Source organism: Denticeps clupeoides, chromosome 4, assembly GCF_900700375.1.
Source record: "Denticeps clupeoides chromosome 4, fDenClu1.1, whole genome shotgun sequence".
NCBI lineage: Eukaryota > Metazoa > Chordata > Actinopteri > Clupeiformes > Denticipitidae > Denticeps > Denticeps clupeoides.
The window spans coordinates 33,617,395-33,641,362 of record NC_041710.1 but is presented as its reverse complement, the minus strand read 5'-3'; the positions used below and the strand labels follow the sequence as shown (position 1 = coordinate 33,641,362).

Below are 23,968 nucleotides of genomic sequence, written 5' to 3'. Positions count from 1 at the left end.
TCATAATCATATAAGCGCTTATTGAGTTTCTGTTCATTATTTTTGCCAATTTACTGTTACATTTCTAAACAGTGAACTTTTGGTTACAGGTCCTGATGTCCAACACAAAAACACACTGAATGAAAAACTGAAATTGCTAAATTTGTAAAAACCTTCAAAAGAAATTCAGAATATAAAGAAAATAGTTTATTACAAATATTCAGCAAGGAATCAGTCATCACACACACTCAAAGGTATTGATAAGAGATTTAAATGGCTGGGCGGCTGTAGGCTGCAGGTCTAGTCCGGTCAGGCATAGGCCCAGACTTAACTTTCTGAACTGGAATTAAAAGGTACAGTGCAAAGAATTAGACAGAATTAGAAGGGCATAAAACAAGCAATACATTTTTTTTCTTCTTAAGAAGTGTTAATAATATTGATGTGTAGAGATTTGCTCGAAGAACTGTGCCCGTCCCTCCCAACTCTTGAGTGAGCAGTGGAGACTTGTCCATCTTTACACACAAAATGTAATTATTTAATGAAAAGAAAATTCAACAATAAATTGCTTTAGAGAAACCAATATTTGACATTAAGAATTGTTCATTAAGAAAATTATTAATCACTGCTTTGTATTGGTGCCAACACTGTATAATTTCAACGCTTCTCTGGAATTCATTTCCTGGTCCACACAATTTTACTTCCACCCAGAGAGCACTAACCAGTATTTTAAAAAATATATATATATAATAAGCAGCTCTGTATTTAAAAAAAAAAAAAAAAAGGTTACATTACCGTTAAGTTTTATCTAATGGCAAATCACAATAAACAGAAACCACTATCATTTTAAAACATTTAATTAAAATGAAGGCGACTATGTGGAAATATCACCACATTAATTGAACACATGGCAGGAGAAGAGGCGCAGCCATAACTGCAGGAAAAAAGGCATTCTGTGAATGCTTACGTACATACACTTTTCTCTTTTACAGGCAAGTAAAAATATATAAACATTGAAGCAGTTACAGCATTCAGTCCTACCAATTCTGAAACCGCAAGACATTCAAAAAGTGGAAAATGCAAGTCAGTTTTTTTTTCATAATGCATAATACAATTTAAAAACAATACATATTATAAAATATTTTAAATTGTTGAAACCACCCTCCCCCCTTCTTCACCTTGCCAAATATCTAATATATACTACTAAGGTTTCAGAAACGACTTTTTGGAGAATATATTACACACACAATCATCTATTGGTAGATATAACTTATCATTCACACAGGCCTACAAGTTAAGAGGAAAAAATAAATACTTTATAAAAGGAGAAAATTGGCAGAATGTTCATATTGCAGTATTTCACAAGCTTTTTAGTGTCCGTCCATCCGCACAGCATACATATTTTCCTGTGTCTAAGTAGGGGTTGATCATGCCTTAAAAACAGAGCAGCCACATAGAACAATAAGCAGACATGGTCCAAAACAAATGGCTGGCATTACACTCCTCTTCTGAGTAATATGACTGTATTACCTCCAGGTAGCTACACAAAACACCTGAAACACTTTGGGATTCACAGACATATCGATGCTGTACCCATTAGATTTGTTCATCTGTTGTGTTGCATCGATTCTGCTAAAATGCGAAGACCTACTTTCCGTTCTTTGGTGGAAACTAGCATTAAAACATCAGTCTTCACACATTTTTAAATGATTCACTGAGTGAAACCACTATGCTTTGTGGCTGCTGAAGGCCTTGAACATGTGCAGAATTGAACTGTTCCAATGTAAACACAAATGACAGTACAAAAGAAAATGAAAAAACAATGAAGACATTAACATTCTGATTTATCATGCCCAGTACAAACCAATTATACACACACACACACACACACACACTTTAAGACCACAGACTATTCCAGAATGTGGAACAAGAACATTTTTTTCAGATAACAGAACCTGCACGCAGTGGAGTGTGGAGAGTGACAGACCAGAATAGGAGTTGTGGTGTGGTACACTACACTTGCTGCTTGTTCTTGTAGCAGTTCATAATTCAAGGGAGCATTGGAACTGTGGGATTATTCAGTCTGTCCTTTCAAGTCCTAATACACATTAAAATTGTCCTACTTGCATTTAACTCCTAGGCCGCATCTTGTTACACTGTCTCTTTCCACTATTGCAGCAGCAGGAATTCACTTTTAAAGTGACAAATGCAACACTGATTCAGTCAGAAGGAAATTATGAATGGGGAACACCCTGTTCAGTTCCCAAATATTCTGTAATATCCTTTGCTCTAGCAGAACAAACTTTGTGTCTAAAATAACCAAATCAATAGGTGATTGTGTTAATATTCATACAATAACAATAATTATCCCATTGATCTTAAGGCTGAATGGCAGAAAGGTAACAGTACATTGATTGTGTGACTGTATAGTGGATTTGTGCTTAGCATTAATAAACACGACCCAGTCACTACTGCCTGTAAAACACCACAAAACTCATCCCAAGGAGAAAAAGCAACAACCTGCTGAAGTGAGAGTGGAAAGCGTGGTCCATATCCTCTCCAAATGAAACCATAATTAAGGCAACTGCTCAATCTAATGTGTGTGTGTGTGTGTGTGTGTGGGGGGGGGGAGACGAGACGACGACTGCTGTGCTCATTTCCAAAAGCTGACAAACACTGCAATATCACACATTAAACAAATGATCCAGGTTTCAGCTGCTTACAAAGACAAAGAGAGATTATCCGGACATGTGCTTTCGGTTCGGTCCACCCTTCAATACATTGGAGGCAGGCAATTGGTCCATTAGCGGGGCAAGATTTTCATTGGCAGAGCGAAAAGGCAAAAAGAGCCCTACTGAAATAAACAGGGATGACCGTAATAAAGAAAAGCACAGCTGAACCATACAGTGAAGACACACGAGCAAAGGCACAGGCAGTCAAAGAAATGCTTCAAGTAGTCCTAAAGTCAAAATCTCTTTAAACTCCTCATGACTTCAGAAGTTCTTGGTGCTCTTGTGCCAATGTTTGGTCAATAGAATAGAGTGGCATCTGTGTCAAACCTGTCCATCAAATTACTGTTTCAGCAGAGGGGCTGAGACGCCCACGTATGCAACACTGGAAATGGGAAGGCGAGCAGCTGCCATTCATTTTCAGCGAGTATGGGTGAAAGCAGTGACAAGAGGCAGGGCAAATAAGGTCTGAGGTCAATTTCACACAAATACTGAGCAACACCCGTAACTAATGGTGTAGGCAGCATGTTTCATACAAGTTAGACATGGGAGACCTGGAAATACACACACACCAGGAACAAGTGTAGCAACACATGACATTCATGTGACCCTAGGGAGTGCCAAACTTCAGTAATCCTAGGCTGAGTTCATAACACTTACAAAAACAATAATAAAGTTAATTACAAAACAAAACAGAACATGATATTGATTAGCAACATCATCGTTACTAGAGAAAAAAATGGCAGCTTATATGGAAATAACAGGAAAGATGGTTTGGAACGGTGGTATGAGGTTCTGCTTTCCAGCAACGTCTGCATAGGTGACACAGTAGAACACCAAGTGAGGCATCTGTGGGCATGCTACAGAGTTCCATCAGGGGGTGTGTGGATGTCCGACTCAGAACAGGTCACATGATCATCGTGAGCCATCTCCCATGCCTCCTTCACACAGTGGGCCTCTGTAGCTCATGTTCTTTGCAGAACTCCCACACAAAGAGAGGAGAGGAAAGGACAGACCAGTAGAATCACCCCCCCAACCTGCCCCCTGTTCATCTACCATCCATGAGTTCATCAGTCGTGTCTTCTTTGGATTTCACCCACTTCTTTTTTACTGCGGGACAAGACGACTGTAAGAAAGTCATTATTTCAAGTCACATGAGCATTGCTGCTACATAAGGCATTTTACTATCACTTCTGATCAAAACCAGGCCTTCATCCTATACAGTTAATAATGAGGTCAAACTTATTTTTACACCACCAGCCCTGATAGACAGTACAGAGAGCTTAAGTAAGTGATGGCAAGCAGACAGAACTTACTAATCAAATATTGGTCTCAGGAATGATGTCTTTAAGGGAAACAGCATCTTGATTGGACGATTGCTCGTCCACACCTCTAGCCTCAGCCCTGAGACAGACAGATGTAATGCAGGCCTTATTTTATACTTTTTCTCTAGTACTTCAGGTTAAACAATAATGAACATGATTAGGTTTGGAAGAAATCTCACCTATGGGGGACATTTTGCTCCTGTTCTGTGGTTGCAGGTTTGTGTACTTCAACCCCAACAGACCTAGAAGCATACACAAAAGAATCATGCACAACTGTACTTTTATGTAACACATTATTGGTCAGAATTTTTTACTGTAAATCACATTTCCCCCACACATCATCATACCTCAATGGTGGAGAGCTTCTGCTGCCTAAAGAAGACGTAGAGTAATTTGCCTCTGCAAGCTCAGACCCAGCTGCCCTGTTCTCAGGAGTTCTCAAGAGAATGTCTGGTCTGCCACAGGGCACGCCTACAAATACATTTTTGTTAATTATAGAACATTAGTCCATAAGTTTTGTAATGAAGCACACTATAAGTGGGAAAACTCTTTATGCCCTTACCCACCTTAATGAAAAATAGAGTTCTGAATACCCACCTGGCAGAAAGAATGCTTCTCACTTTCCATTTACTAAACTTTAATAAAGGCCGCAGTCCACTCACCACTCTCCCCCTCCCCTTCTCCCGGTTGTAAGTGAGGCCGATAGACGAGTCTTGCATCCATGACTGTATTTCCCGCCCCAGACGGGGGCATCGCTGTTGCCGGGAGACCCCTGCGAACCACGCTCTGACACCCTGCACGGCTTTTCTTGGAGGGAGAGGGCTTTACTGGAGGGGCAGAAAACATAAAAGTCAGCTAGAGCTGCTAAATGGATCATTACTCTTACATGATCCTATTTGTCTGTGTACACCTAACATCCAGTGTATATGTACAGGTGAATTATATACTGTATAAGTGTCAACTAACCGATCCATTCCCTGAAAAAGCCTCTCACTCCACAAGATGTCTGTAGGAACTGTTGGATGTGAAGATTTGCAGTTTACTAGCCTCTATGTTTCTTAAAGGCGCATTTTATTTATAAACACATTAGTGTTTGTGCTGGAATGTGTTGTACTACAGCTGTACTAGTTACACCCTTCACCGAACTGAGTAGTTGCACAATGCCTCTAATGATGGAGACAGAATACATACGGAATATAATCTTGCAACAGATGGTGCTGACAGTACCCTCATACAGTGAACCATTGTATTTCAGCAGCAAGATTGTACCCAGACGGTGGCATCATATTACCTCCTACTGTTCAGCTAGAAGCCCCTAGTCTTGCACTCCCTCCCGTTTTAAAACAGGCCTGTTGCTTTATGACCTTTTGATACTGTTAGACTCACGTGGGATTTTTTTGAAGACTGTGTTGCACATGAACCGCTGGAATCGTTCAGCATAGAAACCTGGCCGGTGAACAGATACGGTGTCCTGCAGACAACATGTGCAAAAACAATTAAGGCTGCATAATAGGTCCTAATTGTGTCAGCAATTAGATGAGGTAGACCTTATTATTATTGAAGTGGGACAAGTGTTAATAAATGTTTTATAAAAAATTAAGCATTTGAGCTAGAATAAGCACATTAATAAAAACACTGAATTTGAAACAGTTTCACTGAAAGTACACAGCCACAATCTATTTGAGTATAATGTGTCTCTCTACCCCATCATGAACAAGTGCCTTCCAGGAATGCTCCAGCTTCTTCACAAACCTGCAAACAGCAACACGTTCAGGGCCCATCCGACACACACACTCTCAAGCAACCAAGAAAAACAAGCCAGTACGATCCAGACAAATGAAAAGATGATTAAGTAATTAGTTCACACATGTCTGATAAATGCTGTAAATGTAAAATGTAAATGTTAAGTATAATGTCAAACACACACACCTGTAAGACTGAAGAATGTCGATGATGCCAATGTAGAGGAGTAATCTTTCTCCTTTGGAGTTTCGTGCCGGGATTCCACCCATGCTACAGAAAACACACACCAGAAAATGTAATCAGATATTGAAGTTGAAAACATAAAATAGAGACTACACAAACCACACACGCCAAGCAGTTACCAAGCTAACCCTGACTAATTCAGTGTACTCCCTCTAAATAGGCCCTAAAAGGAACAATAATGTCATCTAGACAAGAAAAAAATTACATTAAGATGTAAAGGAAAGATCCAGAACAAGCCTCAAACGGCTCACAGATGGGGAAAAAGCAAAGTAAAGACTGACTGGTCTTCACTGTCGGTGGTGCCTTTCCCTCGAGCCTCCCCCTGAATGGACTCTAGCGCTGTGCAGTAGAGGGCTTTCTGGGCTTGGGGTCTTCTCTGGTCTGGTGTAACCGGACCCTCATTTGCTCTGCTGTCTGCCACACGGTCTCGAAATGCCTGATCAACATTATGTACCCCAACCAATAGGCTATAGTCCATAATCTTAAAGCTCTGCAGCAACTGTAAGAGAAAAAAAAAAGTGGAAAAGAAACAAATGTGTGACTTCATTAAAGCAGGATTACAAAGTGTTAACTTGGTGTAGGCACTTCACAAAAGCTTTTGATTTAACTGATATTTGAGGATGGCATGAGTTTTCAATGCAAGTTGGAAGTCACCATAAACACTAACCAAACAATCTCTCTGGATGGTTTTACAGAGGGCATTGTAGTTGTCAGGCTCGAGCAGAAGGCCTTCGGGAACATCTTGAATGAAATCTAGATCCTTGAAGGTAGGCCTGTTCTTCTCGCATTCTTTTGGGGATGCTCTGCGTTTGTAGGTTGATCCCTTCAGGTCATACTTCAGGTGCATGGGTATGGCACGAGGCAAAAGGTTATTCATCACAACAATTCTGATGTTCTTCCCACCTGCCTGGACACAGTACAGCCCGTAGAACTTGGGAAGCAGTGTGCGTTTGTTCTGGTTGAGATTCTGGAACACCAGGAAGGAACAGGTTATATATACATGGAAAGTGAAAACGATTGTTATTGTGAAACACTGCCGCACAGCACACAGTGCACACTACAAAATGTGTTTTCAAATCACCCATCACTTTTAGTGAGCAGTTAACAGCCGTGACAGGCACCTAGGGATCAGTGATTGGTCAGTACTTTGCTCAGTGGCACATTGGCGGATCAGGATTCACACTGGCATCTTTCTGATTTCAGGTTTGCTTCCTTAACCGCTAGGCCACCACTGCCCCACATATGCACACAGTATCAATGGATAGAAGAGAAAGGAAGGGAGGGAGGAAAAAAAAAAAAAAAAAAACACTTCACAAGTGCTTGTCAGTCTCAAAAGGTAGGTATGGTTAATGGCATTACTGTGAATTACCCTCATTATACCACCATATAACTACACCTTGTTATTTCAGATACACTGAAAAGTAGGTGTATCTGAAATAGCATCATGCAATATTTCTATACTGCCAACAACAAGCAACGTACACTGTCTATGGTGTCGCAGTAACATGAATCGCTTTAAATCAACTTAATCAAATACTAAACTTCTCCAAGTTTGCTCGGTGTGTTTAGTGCCCACTTTGATGCCATGTTTCTATTGGTTGCATGTTAATGAGTCACAAAACGCAGAGTTTGCAATTCAGTGGAGAGTTGCTCACCGCTCTACTGCACTCAGTTGAAATCAGTCATAACAACAGAAAACTTTAATCCTCAAGCACAAAAATGAGTGTGTGTATAAACAGTGTTGGGGAATAACAAATTGCATGTAACAATGTTACATAATTCCATTACAAAAAAAATGTAATCTGTCACTGTAAGAAAAGATTGTAATAAAATGTATGTTAATTATTGCTCATGTTTAGTTACATCTTGTAAAGAAATCCTTATATATTTATTTATTAATATATTTAATATATTTAAATATATATTTATTAATAGTGTTGTAGTGGAAATCATGGGGAATGTTGGAAAGATTACTTTGGAAATTACATTTGTTAAAGGTTACCAAATTTAAATAGTAATTTTAGTGTAAATATTAATTATATAAAAGTAGAAATGCAACTAATTTTAAAGATTTGATTACATTTTTATTTCTTTTTGTCAATGAGAAATGGCCATTAGTCATTTAAAGGCTTATGGAGAGGTAAAATGTATATGCTACAATATTCACAAGTGAAAGCTAGTAGATAATGAAGAGTACATATTGAGTATGCTGTCTGGGGGAAAAAAATATTGGGGCAGTGGTGGCCCAGCGGTTAAGGAAGTGGCCCCGTAATCAGAAAGCTGCCACTGAGCAAAGCACTGTCCCTACACACTGCAGAGGACACATTTCGTTGTTTGCACCGTGTGCTGTGCTGCAGTGTATCACAATGACAATCATTTCACTTTAAATAAAGAAAGAAAATATACACCCTTAGTCAGTGTCTGATTTTAGCTGTCTGTGAATTTCAACCAACAGTTTTGTCTGTGTTTAATATGAAGCACTCACCATGAAATATCCTGGCAACAACTTCTGCAGAAACTCTGCCTCCTTATGCTGTACAGTTTTGATTATGAACTCGTCATCACTTGACACATAGAAGAGTGATCCACTGGCACCAGAGCTCGACAGCTCTATTAAAGGATCATTACACAAGGAATACTGCAGACACATACACACAGTTTACATATGAAAAAAAGGTAATCAATGTGTGTATGTGTGTATGTGTGTGTGTGTGTGTGTGTGTGTGTGTGTGTGTGTGACAGAATGAAATTTAAACTGACCAGGTAGTCATCAGGTCGTATGCCAAAAAGTTCCCTGAAGTATCTGAAAGCGATGGGGGCATAGGTTTTAAACCTGAAGTCGCTGTAGTGGTGTGCTGGAGTGAGATTACTACCTTCACTGTAGGACAGAGATATACACAAGTCAAAGCACTACTAAACCAGAAATAACGTCCCAATATATGCACTGGAAAGTCTTCAGATGGAAAAGCAGGTTGTCCCCCCCCAACATAATACATACAATCCAAAAATACGATTTTTACCCCCACAGTTACCAAATCCAGCCCACCAACACAGACAGACCTGGGGAAAAAGATGCTCTCCACCACTACAAAGTCCTGCATGAGGACGTCTCGCTCTGCTTTCTGGCTCAGGCTGCCAACCGTATGTGCAATACCAAGCTGGATCGCACCCTTCAGTGCTGATGAGGTTGTCTGTATGAAAAAAAATAAAAATAAAAAAAGTTACAAGAGTACACAACTAACAAAACATCTACAGTCAGCATCCATCCAATTCCCCAGAACAGTACAAATGAATGTCAAGCTATGTGGGACACGGTCAACCACTGAAGGAGGAGGCCTGAACTATACTACTAGATGACCTGTTCCTGACCTTTTTGTAGGTGGTCTCTCCAGTGGGGTCCACTCCTCTGTGTCCAATGGTCTTCTTCATGCTCTGAGAGGTACCCGGGGTCTTGGGAGTAAATAAGAGAGCAAGAAATGTTGAGCATACCTATGCCCATACAGCATCGATCTGTTTAGCTCATGTACACTGGTCATCTGGTCCAGTGTAGTGCCATATTGACTGAAGCACTTCTTTAAGTACAAATAGTTTTGCAGCTACGACAACATGTAAGGTAGTTGTGTAGTTATGTATTACAAAGAATGGGTGCAGCAAAAAAAAAAAAAAAAAAAAAAAAAAGCCAGATACTGCTCAATATAAAAAGCTATATAGCTAACTGGAGGAGCCAATAATTAAATAAGTTCAGTAGAGTTGCGTGGTAAATGATTGGATCTTCAGTGTGATTCACTGCTTGTAAATTTGTTTTATTAGATGCAATTTTTTATCAGTCTTAGTTGAATTATATTTTGTAATTTTGAGTTTAAGAGCAATAAACATGTATTGAAATATTAAGAAATGTATGATATAGCTATTTATACATTCTAATTTAGATATCGTAATTGGAAAAAAAACAGTCAATTAAAGTGGAAATAATTGAGAATCGAACCAAACCAAATCGATTAGGAAGAATAAATCAATGCATCGTAAAATCAATTGCTATATTAATTGTTAAAATTCTTAAGGACAGCCCTAGTTCTGAGTTTCTAATATTCTAAGAATCTTTTTTTATTAAATAAAAGATTATGGTCTGCATTAGATACTCGTTCGCATCATTATCAATACTGCCATTTTTGCCACACTTCACACAGTACCGCTAGAGTGTAAGCACTCACAAGAACACACAAGCACAGCCCCTCCCCTGCTCTCAAAATCCACTGATTGCATTAATGAAGCAGAATCCCATTACAGCGGCCAACAGCTAAAAACAAAACAACTGAAGTTAATTTTCATTTCTTACCTCTGGAGATGCCAACTTCCGGGAAATGCTGGCTCCTAAAATTAACAACAATTAAATAAAATCAATTCCACAGCTGAACATTTACAATAAAGGCATATCACACAGTCCTACTGGAATCTAAATTAATTCATATGAATTCCCCAAGAATATGCTTTCTGTCAATAAGTAATAATCAGTCCATTCAAACCCTTTCAATTCTGAATCGCAGTAACATTTTGCAAAATTACAATTTTACAAAATTACATTACAAATGTTTCAAGTGGGATATTTCAGTTTGAAAATCATTCAGTTCAATTGTGAAAACCCTATATTGGTTTTAAAAGTACAGTTTATTTAAACAAAAAAAGCAGCAAATCATCTGTTTCTGTAAAACAAATCTAAGAGTGGAAGCAGACTTCCGACTTGCTGTGTTTATTTTAGTGCTCACATAAATAAGTAAATGAAAGATTTGAAGGCCACTTCAAACAATATTAAGTTATTAGAACAAGACATTTTTATTAAGTCTAGAAGCAATAACTCTTTAAAATCAGAAGATCCTCAAATTCCTTGGGACTTGGACTAACACAAAACTCAACCAAGCACAAAAAATATTTTAGTTTTTGAGAACCAATATCTACAGGGGTATAGTGGCAAGGAGAGGAAGACTCCAGCATGTATTAAAACCGCAGAGAAAATCTCTGGAAAGGAACTTGTATAACAGCAGGGTGATCCAGAATGTCCACGATTAAAGAGAAAACACAAACTCAACATTCTGTTAGCACACTAAAGAAGTGTAAAATATCACAAAACAAGATTGACAAATAGCTTTTTTCCCCCTATATTTTTATAAGATACAATAATATATGTATCTCTGAATATGAACAAGCAAAGTAAGAATTTCATTATTTGGTTCTAACATGTATATGTTTCAACTGTGCATATAAGAAATTTGTTGATTGATTACTGAGAGGTATGCCACAGTATAAGAATTAGATGGACAAAGACTGCAAATCAGACAACTGCTGCAAGCAGAAAAAATTGCTACTTTGTTTTTTCATACTGAACAAAGAGTGATGAATTTCAAACATGCAACATTCCTGTCAAGGATGGTAGCTTTGTTAGTGACATTACACCCTATTATATCAATATATCTATGTTATCACAGTATTTGCTGATTTTCAGTAATAATGAAATTTTGTCTCATATTGGTAAACAAATTTCATTATCATTGACATTTATTATCTGGCAGGTCGATAAACAAAAAAAATAGATAAATAAAAATCATTCAGGAATTCTATACTGCCATGAATTACTTTTACAGCCTAGAGCAACTTATAAATCAGTAGTTACAAGGAGTGACTCAGGGGTAGTGTCTTGCTCAGGGTCCTATAATTTCCACAAAGTGGTAATGAATTTTGGCCTCTGTTGAGTTGGGACCTAGCTTTCCATTCAAAAAAAAAAAAAAAAGATCTGTTGAGGAAAAAATTGAAATAAAAATGGAATTCATGTAAACATTTTAGTTTTAGAAAAAAACTAAATGATTTCATACAGCCCTAGACAGTAGTAAGTGCGGTGTTTCCACATACTCTTCCACTACATAAGTAGTATACATCTCAATACAGGATTTTGATGACATTCTTTACTAAAACACATATATACACAAGAAGCCTCTGCCAAAATGACATCTAATTCATTAATCAATCCATTTCAAAATATATATCAGAAAATACAACACCAAGCTTGTTCAAATGAAATGGTATTAGTGACACTGCCAAGAAAATTATTCAGGAAATAAGCTTACATTTTTGGAAATTTCCAAAGAGTCTTTCCAAAGAGTATGCAATACAAAGTATTGCATACAATCATAAATAACATTACCTTAGATCAGCTGTAGGCTGGGGCAATACAGCAAAAACAAAGCAAGTATCGAAGTGGGCTCTAAATCTCTAAAAGAGATTGATTATAGCAACAATTATACATTAAATGTAGTAATGTACTAATTGTAGTATATTAATTGTTGTAATTAGGAAGGAAGCCAGAATGCTGGAGAAAAGTGATGGATGCTATAGGCCCATCAAGTGTGTTTTTATGGCAGCATAGAAATAGCATCTGATACATAATTAATGACCTGTTTTCAGGCTTACTTTTCAGTTAAGTGAAATAATGAGGTATAACCATGCCTATTTAATGCTTTTAGATGTGTTGTTAGAGCAACCAATTACCCTTGCTCTCTCTGACAGGAGTCTCACGTCAATAATTGCCGATCCATTTTACACAATAATTATATAACCAGTTTAGATTTTTTTATAGTTTGTATGCTCTAGTTTGTAACTAAATTTGAATTATGTATACAGTACATTATAATCATGTAAATATTTGTTTTAATTTCTTTGACCACTAGTTTTTTGCATACAGCTTGCATTTTTACTCACCTCACTGGTGACTGAAATCATTTTTGCTTAATATTAGAAATATTAATATTGTTTTGCGACAAATTGGGTTCCATAGACATCCTGATTGGATTACTTAGCAAAATATTCCAATCAGATTTCCATACAGGCAGGATTTTATTGAACTTTGAGGACCATCATAACGATTAGTGATAACGGTCCAGTGGGAGCATCACGGCAGAGGGAGAGCGCCCCAAAAAAACGAAAACATAGAAGGCAGGTCACTTCAGACTACAATATTTGCAGGTTTTTGCAAAGTTGGGATGTCTGGGCTGCTGAAGCACAGGAATACAAAAGCAATGACGAGACATGGTTCACTGTTTAAAGCTACCAATGAGCGAAATGGCTGAAATGGGAGCTGAGGAGGGCAGCGATAGTTGTGGTTTTACATGCTAATATACCGATTATCTCTGATGTCTTCAGTATCAGTCTGGTAATATCAGAAAAAAATATGAGAAAATGACAGAAAAAAGTAGTTGCTAGATATGAGAATAAATTGTTCTATGGTCAGACAAATTGGACATTCTTCTTGATAATTACAGACACTGTCCTCTGGGCTAAAGAGGAGTGAGACCTTCCAGCCTGTTATCAGATCAATAGCCAGCATCTCTGATTGTGTAGCAATGCATAAGTGCATATGAGCAGCTTGCATGTTTTAGAAAGAACTATGAATGCTGAAAGGTTTAGAAACGTTTTAGATATGCTCCCACCCACATGAGCTTCGCCTGATCTTTCAACTAAAGAAAATACTTGCCGCATCATTAAATGAACAATGTCAAAGATAACTATGAACTCTTCAGCAGCTGGAAACCTATATCAAGCAAGAATGGAACTAAATTGTAAAACCAAAACAGACATCATGGTAAACATGCCCCTGTCCCAAATATTTCAGACCATTAGCAAGCATTAAAAATTAAAATGAGCTCATTCTGTTAATAAAATTGCTACTTTTAAACATTTGTTATCTGCGTTGTGAATAAAATATTGGCTCTCAATTGAGCGGCCCACTAAAGGATCGAACACACAGCAGGCAGCACAGCAGGACCATGCATGTACCTCTGCGGGAGACCAGTATTCTCCAGAAGGGAGTCCTTGGATCTTCAGGGTGGATGAAAAAGTAACAGTGAAAGGGATATGAGGCTGGATGTACATATTTGAAGTAAGACTACAAGGCAATGTAACGCCTGGTAAAAGAACGTCTTGAAAGGAAATATATATTGTTAGCTCAGAAGTTGCAATACAATAATGGGGTGGAGTGGGATGATTCATAAGAATATGTCAACAGATATTAATGGCTGTGGTCATTTGGATTAGTGCATATCTTAGTTAAACTGTACTTGCAGCAATGAAAGAATGAGGAGTTGGGATCTGTGTCCCATAAAAAACATTGTTCTCAAGTATACATCACATCGTCTCAACGTTCCCTGACAAGTGCCTAACAATAACTTCAGCCAACATGCAATAAATAAAAAAAATTAAATAAAAAACAACAACAATAACATTTACAGTATTTATCAGACGCCCTTATCTAGAGCGACTTAAAATCAGTAGTTACAGGGACAGCCCCCCCAGAGCAACTCAGGGTTAAGTGTCTTGCTCAGGGACACATTGGTAGTAAGTGGGGGTTGAACCTGGGTCTTCTGGTTCATAGGCGAGTGTGTTACCCACTAGGCTACTACCACCCACTCACCCACAATAAAATGGGAGCACTGAGCAGCCCAGCACAGTTCACAGGAAACCAACATGAACATAATCTTCTGACAGCAGTATAAAGGGTGAGAAGGGAATCCTTCCACTGTAAGACACAGTTGAGGTGGCAAGACAATGTACATTGTCAGAAGTCAGGTAGCCGTTGTGAGAGTCATGGCAAATATGCCTGGGAAGCTTGTATCTATGGCACTCAGATTGTCATGTTAACTGGCTGTAATATTTAAGTACAATAATGAAGCAGATGGTCAGACATGCAACAGAGGTGAACTCGACCAATTCTAGTTTTGGATTAACTGTGAAGTCAGATGAAGTCAGATGAAACACGCGTTAAGCAACACCATTGAAAACCCACAGGAGTTTCCATCCAATCACACAGCAGAGCCACGAATCCATAAACAAGACAAACCAGAATAGCTTGGGACTTGCACAGGAGTACACCCTACTTGCCGACCACAGAATGGTGAAAACAGTCAAGTGCAAGAGAGCATATTGCTATGTTCTCAAGGGGCAGAGGTGTTTTTTTTTTTTTTTCTTAAAAAGCAGAGGTGGCCTAGCGAGTAAGGAAACGGACCTGTAATCAAAAGGATGTGGGTTCGAATCCCAAACCTCAAAGGTGCCACTGTTCACTAAGGACGATGGGTTAAATGCAGAGGACACATTTTGTTGTGTCACAGTGGGCTGCGGGCTTCACAATGACAATCACTTCACTTTCATTCAATCCTGTGTTCCTATGTTGGTGCTATTCATCCCTTGATCTTAAAAGAGCTAAAGAGTTAAATTCTCAATCTTAAAAACAACAAAATTGTGACATTACTTATATGGTCACAAAAAAGAAACACACTGATGTTTCTGCCATAGTATCACTTCCTTCACATGCCAACAAGAATTTCAGTTTCCACACTGGTCAAGCACTGGAGACCAGTAGTACTGCATTCTTACCCCATACTACTCTCCAGATTAGGAGACCCGCCAAGTCTATTGTTAAAATATAAATAGGGCTGGATAACAAACAGGCCAGTTCAAGTGTGTCATTAAATAGTGTTAAATATGCATGTGGTCATCTATAACTGAGTTTACAGAGTAATGTTTTTACAGACACTGCGGCAGGGACAACGTGAGAATAAAGGCTCTACGCTGGTGGCCTCCGACACAGATGACATACAGACAAAAAAGTACGATTGGAATCAAGTTACTCCAAACTCCAGACAGGCACTCACAGTTCAACCTGTTTAACGAGCTGACCATGTCACCTCTCAAGTTAGGCACCGAACGAGATGGGTCTAATGTTGCCAAACTCAGCGCACGGTCACAACTCCCCCGAAACAGGATCCCTAACAAGCGGCGTTCAGGCACAATTTCACCGGCTGTGACCAGCAGCGCGAACAATGGCAATTAGCTGCGCTAGCATAGCTGCTACGTCAAAAGTTGTCATGCATTTTAATTCAATTTTATTTTACCTCACGTATCTAATGTTCAGTTTATACATCTACAACCCCGATTCCCAGATTGTCGGTTGTTCTATTTTTTACTGTATCCTGGCCAGAAACGTGACTTCGCTTATAAGCTAAATCAGCTAAGAGCTGCTTGCTAGCTAGCCAGATGCTACGGAGCCTGCTCCACACAATCGCGACGTTTCAGGCGAAAACCCCTCCGTCTGTCCGGACACGGCTACTCGTTTTCAGGTTCGATGTTAATTACCACCGGGAGCTGCTGGGCCGGGGTCGGCTGGACCGGCTGTAGCCATATTGGTCGGACACGCCGCGACTTTTCCTCCAGCGTCGCTCATGCCGCCCGGAGACTCTGTTTACGCCGGAGCGCCGAGATTTAACCCTTCCGCGGCCGCTCCCACTGCGCACTGCGGCGGCGAGACCGATTCTTCCCAGCTCTGCCGCCGCAGCCGACAACTTGCATAAAACCTTATTAAAAGAAAAATCATAACACATATACACGCAAGAATAACACACAGCTTCTGTAGTGTTTCAAGGTTTCATTTATTTCTGTATGTTGCGCAGATAAAAGTCAAACCTGAAAGCCTACTTTTTTTGCACAACAATTTAAAAACATATAATTTTAAAAAATATTTGGTAACACTTCATAAACTGGGATAAACGATTATACTAAATACTTTAATAAACATAAAAGTCGGTGTCTACAAATGATATGGCATCTGACCTCCATTCTCTCCACAACTCGTGCAAACAACCCAGTTCAGAGAGAGTCAGAGAGCTAGCTGGTACTCATACATTTACTCCAGCTTTTAATACCACAATCACATTCTAATACGCAGACTTGCACTTTGGGTTAAAATATTATTGGACACACGTCTATCACAATGACGATCACTTCACTTTCACTATCAACAGATATTAACCCAACTTCATAAATTGGAAGCATGAAACAAAAATAGCAAACATTTGTTAATATGCAAAAGTAAATCATGGAAGGGGTCTACAATTATCCCCATTATCCACAGCAAAACCCCATGGCTTTGAGTCTTGACATAGCTCTTGTTCACTTTCCATAAAAAAAGTGAATAGATACTGCCACCAGGTGGACAGTGCTGTCCCAGTACATATATATCCATAAAAGAGCAGAAAGTGACAGGAAGTAAAGCGTGATGACTAAAACAAGCCTCTACAAATGATATCCAGATTAAATGTTAAGGGGAACTCAAATGAGGATCATCATATTTTAGTATTATTACATGAACAGTAGTTAGGAGGAAAAGGTTATTACTTTATTGTGTTTTCAGCTGCATGACAGCAAAAATTAAACAATTTATCACTTCCATATGTCCTTTATTCACCACACATAGTTTTATTTTACATGTGGGTTTTTTTATACTAATTTATCAGGGCATCAAAATTCTCCACCAAAAAGGAATTTCAGGACTTATTCCACATTCTTCAAGCCTGTGAAGTCAAACTCTAGAAAGTGGGCAGGTCCTTTGAAATCTTTTAAGGAATTCTGAGATCAGGGTTCCAAGACTCCTCTGGCAATATTCAGGTTTTACTGAAAACTCCGGATTTCCAGCTGGGCACTTTTGCTCTTGAAGTTGGTCCAGCTGCAAAGGCACAAAGAACTGTTTGTGGGACAGTATCCTCACAAAAACTTTAGATTTAGCTTCCACAGTGTATTTCATGTTTGATCCAGATGATAGAAAGTAATACCAGGTAATACAAATACAAGGTTAAAACAGTATCTATTAACATGTCTATTATTCCACTGTTAGATTCTAATTCACAGTTAGAATTTGCCAGAGGGGAATTCTAGTAGTGGTAATTCTGATCTCTTGAAATCTCATTCAACTATAACATCACATGACCACTGCTAGTGAATGACACTTCTTTGAAAAAACAGGTGGATCAGAAGATACACAGAACACCATAGAAATTTCTAATTAAAGGTGTTTAAATCACACACAGTCAGATTTCTATTCCAACATTTTTAAACATAAAAGGAGACGCTCTGAAGCTGAGGTCCACTCACCTGCTCTTCTGTGCAATCATGCTTCTGTCTCTGACTCTCAAGGTGACAGCACTGTTGAACAATATTCTCTACTGGAAGCCAAGCACCAAACCTAAAGGTGTATTAAAGTGGGTCACTTGAGACTGAAGAAACAGTGGGATAATTAAGATTTTTTTTTCTGGAAAAACATGACTTAGTGTCTGCGCCAAACATTTTGGTTGGTGAAGGGTGTTGATGATGTCATTTCTGTGAATGCCCCTCAACTTAAATAGGTCACTCTCTTTCTCGTCCTGTCTCTCTCCTCCTCATTATCATTTAAAGCTATAGACACCGAAATGGCATGTTCTGGGAAATCCACTTGTGTGATTGGCTAAAAGTGGATATTTTTTCAGCACTAAGTGTGAACCTTGGAAAGTGACTTATGTAAATCTAAAATATATATATTTTATAAATATAAAAGCAAAAAAAAATGTCAGTGGACCTAAAGTATAATTTCCCTGATTATCTGAACGTACCTCTTCTTTAGATTCTTCTTATAGTCACAGATCATGCCGAGGGAGTTTGGGTTGAGGTGTATAATCCTCTGCCTCAAAGGATCATGATAGTGTGGGTCTGGGGCCTTTGAAGCAAAGCAGTCATAGCGCTTCTCTCCTTGCGGCTCACAGCACTGGTACTGCTGAGGGTTTGCACCTGACTCCTTCTGACAGAACAACTCCATTTCCATCCTCCACTAGTAGAGGAAAAGAGTCAGATTCTGCATTCCCAAACACACTTCCTAAGAATGAACCTCGGACAACATCTCACCTTCTCCACAGCACAGGCAAGGGCTTCAGATCTCACAACACAGCAGCTCTTCAGGCTTTGCTCCCACTGGTTTACCGACCGTGCCTGATGGCCCAGCCAGTCATAGCCAGGAGGAAAACATTTTTTTTCGTGATAGCGTGGGCGGCTCTTACGTAGTTTGCAGATTCGTTTGATGTTGGAGTGGGTGGGTTGGCCCGGGGGGAACATGATGTCAGGCACCGTAAAGTTCTGCTCCATCCCAGTACGTGGAGCTGCAGGTGGGTGGTGCTGCCCACTGGATGTACAGAGAATAGTTCACAATCTCACACACATTAAGAAAAACACAGTCGAGAAAACACTGGGTATAAAGAAAAGTCACATTGGACACTATATTCTATTTGTTGTTAATAATTCCGTCTCCCAGAACACAAACTTTAATCCTGTTTTTGTAATTTATTAAATTTCAATATGAGCGTACGATACACATAAGTCTATGGTTGCTCTCAGATACACTTCCTGCATCAGAGGAAATCAAGCTGTGACAGGGAATAAATGACAACATAGTTACTCTGAACATAAATTAAGCAGCCAGGCTGTCAGGTGATGTTTATTATGGATTATATATGATTAATTAACTTTCTTAATGAACTTACTTAATTGTGAGATTATAGGTCACATAGTTAGTTGCGTTATTTCAGACATGCCTATGGCTGTCAATATTCTTTAAACATTTTATGACAATATATTCACAAGTACCTCGTGTGTTGTATACAACAGTCAAAGAAAATTTACATATCCAGGATAAATGAATTAATTGTTTAATTGATGTAACATTGTATGATGAGACCAATTTAAATAAGAGCAATGACAGTAATCATCTTCAGCCATGGCAGATCAGTAGAGGAGATGCAATATTGTGCAGGGTTGCACATGGATGACTGAAGACTGACGGATGATGATCAGTTTTCGGTCTCAGCTTGGTTGTGTGGTTCCAGACTTCGCCTGGAGGCGACTGGTGCTTGGTGCTGAATCACCTGGTTTAATAAAATTAAAATTGATCAAGTTTACATTTGTCTCTATTCAATGAAAAACATTCAAATACATTTAATACTTTTAAGTAGCAAGAAGTAGAATAACATATTTTTTACCTTAATGTAAATCAATTAAAATTTATTTCAATTAGTCTAGGATTTCAGTTAAACCTGTTCACCACTGGGAGCAGTGGCCATAGGGGTGCCACTGATCAAGGAAACGTCCCCACACACTCATTGCTCCCTGGGCGCCTGTCATGGCTGCCCACTGCTTATCAAGGTGATTTTGTTCTGTCACCATGTGCAGTGCTGCAGTGTTTCACAATGACAATCACTTCACTTTTGCTCTGAACACGTTATGTGCCAGAGCTAATTACAATTCTATTTTATTTTACATTTTTAACTTTTTTTTTTTTAACTTTTCTTCCTTCACGGTAGATTAATTAATTAATTAATTAATCTGATTAATCGGAGCAACTGTATAACCAAGAGCAATTTCCCTCTGGGATTAATAAAGTTCTTTGAATCTTGAATTACAAGTGAAGTGTAAACTGGATCATCATTACTTGGCGAGTTACGTTCACAGCTGCAGTGATCTGCCTCCATACACACAATTTATCATCCACTTTTATTCTGCTTTTTATGATGCCAAACAGCACTATATTTTTCCCTCCACCTGAATAAATTAATATCTTCATTCTTTTGGTGCTTTTACTGCCATAGTAATATTAGAAAATGTCTCCTCTACCTTAGTTGTAATAACGGCGATTTCCATGTCTGAGAAATTTCTTCTTTGCCACCTTCCGTTCCTTCATGTCATTTTGGGGCGTGGCCATGTAAATTACGTTGGTTTCAGCCGTCGGATTTATCAAGACGGACGTGTGCTACACACTGATTGGCACAAGTTCCCCTGTTTCATGAAGCACATGTGAATCTTGGCGTACCGTTATTTTTACACCGCAATACATGTTCGTATTGATAAATTAGGTCCTCTTTGTGTAGAACCACCATTCTCGCCCTCCTGCAGTACAACATGTGTTTACTGAAGAAATAGTCATGGTTTTCTGTCACTTTGCATCTACAGTGGCTGTTTGAAAGCGTGTTCTCTGTGTGGAGTGAAGGCATGGTTACATATGGGAATAAAGTGGCTGCAGCACCAAGCATCATTGAACAGAGTTATGTAATTAGTACAGATCTGAATGATAAGCTCAGTGCCAGTAAAACTGAGCTCAGCAGCACACAAAAAAATATTTTTTGTATTTTTGTGTTGCCAGAATAACTGAATTTTAGCTTTTTGAGATTTGCTGTGACCATCTGGCTCTCTGACCTGAGGCAGGTGGGTGAAAATGCAGGATCACTAGGAGGTGGGACGTCAGCCCCGGAATACGATGAAGACGGATAGTATGAAGGGTTGGGTGCATGACTGTCAAAGCAGCTCCACCTGTCTTCTCCCCTCAGAAGGCAGCAGCTGTAGTGTGCTGTCTTTATGGAGAACTCCTCTTGACAAAAGAGATTCAGGGCCTGTTCCCACTGCCAGTACAAAACACATGTTCTTTTTAGTTCACTGAATTTGAGGACATTTATGTACGACACCATACTGAACTGTATATGTACGGCATGTACGTTTTTGTAGATTTGTGCATGCATTAAGCATGACCTCCACACAACTTACGTAAAGTCATTTCTCAGCAATGTGTGGCAACAAAAATAGAATTCAAATCTCCAGTGTTTGTGTTAACAGTAAAAAGTAAAAAAACATTTATGAGCCAAAACCTTGGGCCATTTTCTAGCAGCTAATCTGTCTTGGGCTGATAACAAAGGCGTTATTTAGTCTGTGTAGTTGCAAGGTCAAGATGAGCCACAACCGCTGTTCAATATGAATGTGGGTTTGCAGGAGAAAGTGAAGAATGTGAACGTGAAGTGTACAGCTTGAAAAACAGCAGCTTTTTTCCATCACAACATCTGAAAAACAGTTCCAGATGGTTTACTGCTCCCATAACAGGATGGCGTATAAAACAGAGTGAACAAACTGAAAGTAAAAAATGTGCTACACAGAACACACACACACACACACACACACACACACACACACACACACACACACACACACTTGTACTTGTAACTGGAAAAACATGAGAAGCAGGGACATTTTGTTGGGTCCGCACTGCAACAAATGTAAAATATTTAACATTTAAATGAAGCAAAGCAAATGTTTTTGTAGTGTGCATTTTAACAAAGGTTGTATAGTTATTACACTTGGGACAATGTGAAAATAAGCCCAACTCACAGCCTGGTGTGCACAGCACAGAGCCTTGTCCCGCTCCTCCAGACCGTTGTTGCTGCAGCAGTGCCAGCTGTACCAGGCCTCCGTGCGGTGGATGGCATCTGCCTGCCGAGACAGGTGGGCTCTGCCCGACTGTGGCAAGATTTGTTTAGGGTATCGTGGCCGACTGGTTCCATAGAGACAGATGGCACCAATGTTGTCAGGTGAAGGTCTCCCCAGTGGAAATAAGACATTTGGGGGTGAGGGGCCTCCAACAGTCCTGCCCCTTAGCACAGGAGCTGGGCCTGGAAGAGATTATGTATTTACTACAGAGTTTACAATGGCAGCTTTGTGCACATTATTTATCAGTTGAAGAAAAACAACTGCAAAGACTGAACTAATGGATAAACGAATGATAAGGGAAATTAGTGAAAGGTGAAAGAGAAGATAATAGTTATATTCAAATGAAAAGCTATGAAAGATATAAGCAAATAAACCAGATGATGTTTTGTATCTGTTGTACCTCTTGGCATGAGTTTACTTGGCCACTCCAACCCTTTTTTCCCACCAATATCAGATCCTAATGCACACATGCACAAACAAAAATGATGAAAAACAAAGTTTATTAAAAATGACATCTGAAATATTAAATGCTAATCTGCACTTTTGATTTAAAAATGAAAACCTTCTGCAAAAAGAGTCAGATACCTTCTGAATTCAAAAGACCGTCCAGGTCGAAGGTCACTTCTTTCTGGGTAAAATCTGGGTCAAGTTGGCTGACCCCTGAAAATGATTGAAGATATTATTTAAATGAGTGGACTTACATGCCATATTTACTGCATTATTCTGACACCAACACACTGATCAGATCAAAACATCACGCAAACGTTCACGAAAAACGTTCTTGTGGCTGTTGGCACAGAGCACCGCCCGGTTGGGTGGAGTTAATTAAATCGATCGATGGGCGTGGCGCAGCGAGGAGCGGTTTTCCTCACTGACGAAGTGCAGATTGGAAAGAAACGACTGGATACAGTATATGCTGTAAACATACATGTAAAAAAGAATAAACACACACACACGCAGATCCAGAAATCCGGAGTCACTTGTCAATATCAGCAACATGAAACATGAAACATAACTGTCGTAATAGTAGGAGGTCTGCGTCGAAATGTTTATCCATTTATATGGTGGATAATATGAAGAAGGCGTTTGATCGAGCGGCATTATAAGCAGTAACAACGTCTGGTTTTAATCCACCGACGGACACGCATGCGAATGGAACGTACAGCTTGTAGCATATTGCACGTGTAAATTCTACAGACCTGTCGATGCACTGAGCGAAAATCCAAACATGACAAGTAAGATCGGTCCCATGATTACAGCACGAGCAGCAACGACGCGTTCGTACAGGGTGTGAACTCCGGGAAACAGTCTGAGGTCAGGCTGCGAGAGTGAACCCTGCGCGCTCCTCACTGGGGCTTTAAAGCGGCAGTGTGCGCGCTCCCGTGACTAATGTCTGGGAATTTCACCAAACCAAAACTCACTCAGGGTCAAACCTGTTTACCAGGGGTCTGTTTCAGATATATACGTGAGTTTAAAAGGGTTTCAGTGTGAACAGTTCCAACTTGCTTGACTTCCTCAGTTTAGTTTTATGTATTAATGTATTCAGTGATGGAAACGTTGGCATGTTTCAGTTGTTCAAGTGAAAGTGAATAGTTGTCACATGTGACACACCACAGCACAGCACCCAGTGCATACAGTGAAATGTGGTCTTTGCATTTAACCCATTCCCTGAGGGAGCAGTGGGCGCCCGGGGAGCAGTGTGGAGCAGTTGCCCAGTGGCAACTCAGTGGCACCTTGGCAGCAAACGGGCAACCTTCTGATTATTGTGAACTTCAGGTAGACTGCAAACTTGCAAGGCTTATTATTCAA

General features: G+C 39.4%; 2 protein-coding genes across 5 annotated transcripts; both read right to left on the bottom strand.

Annotated features, from left to right (window-relative positions):
* Positions 1 to 173: 173 nt before the first annotated feature.
* pip5k1ab (phosphatidylinositol-4-phosphate 5-kinase, type I, alpha, b) lies at positions 174 to 16,351 on the bottom strand. Of its 3 annotated transcripts, none has more exons than XM_028977199.1 (16): positions 16,190 to 16,351; positions 10,353 to 10,387; positions 9,386 to 9,466; positions 9,077 to 9,207; positions 8,777 to 8,894; positions 8,502 to 8,654; positions 6,684 to 6,983; positions 6,298 to 6,515; positions 5,960 to 6,043; positions 5,734 to 5,782; positions 5,417 to 5,501; positions 4,693 to 4,857; positions 4,378 to 4,501; positions 4,210 to 4,272; positions 4,022 to 4,109; positions 174 to 3,831 (listed from the first exon to the last, which is right to left on the bottom strand). In XM_028977199.1, exons 1-15 carry the CDS (start codon positions 16,275 to 16,277, stop codon positions 4,025 to 4,027), a joined length of 1,779 nt encoding a protein of 592 aa, XP_028833032.1. In that variant the 5' UTR covers positions 16,278 to 16,351; the 3' UTR covers positions 174 to 3,831; positions 4,022 to 4,024. The 3 variants fall into 3 exon arrangements, with proteins under 3 accessions (XP_028833032.1, XP_028833033.1, XP_028833034.1); XM_028977200.1 differs by having other exon boundaries at positions 174 to 3,815; XM_028977201.1 differs by lacking the exon at positions 16,190 to 16,351 and adding an exon at positions 13,838 to 14,349.
* An 855-nt stretch (positions 16,352 to 17,206) lies between these two features.
* LOC114788514 (extracellular matrix protein 1-like) lies at positions 17,207 to 23,509 on the bottom strand. Of its 2 annotated transcripts, XM_028977165.1 has the most exons (9): positions 23,359 to 23,509; positions 22,745 to 22,819; positions 22,560 to 22,616; positions 22,061 to 22,341; positions 21,101 to 21,303; positions 18,764 to 19,037; positions 18,475 to 18,689; positions 17,981 to 18,071; positions 17,207 to 17,555 (listed from the first exon to the last, which is right to left on the bottom strand). In XM_028977165.1, exons 1-9 carry the CDS (start codon positions 23,408 to 23,410, stop codon positions 17,412 to 17,414), a joined length of 1,392 nt encoding a protein of 463 aa, XP_028832998.1. In that variant the 5' UTR covers positions 23,411 to 23,509; the 3' UTR covers positions 17,207 to 17,411. The 2 variants fall into 2 exon arrangements, with proteins under 2 accessions (XP_028832998.1, XP_028832999.1); XM_028977166.1 differs by lacking the exon at positions 23,359 to 23,509 and having other exon boundaries at positions 22,560 to 22,636; positions 22,745 to 22,812.
* Between the last annotated feature and the right edge of the window lie 459 nt (positions 23,510 to 23,968).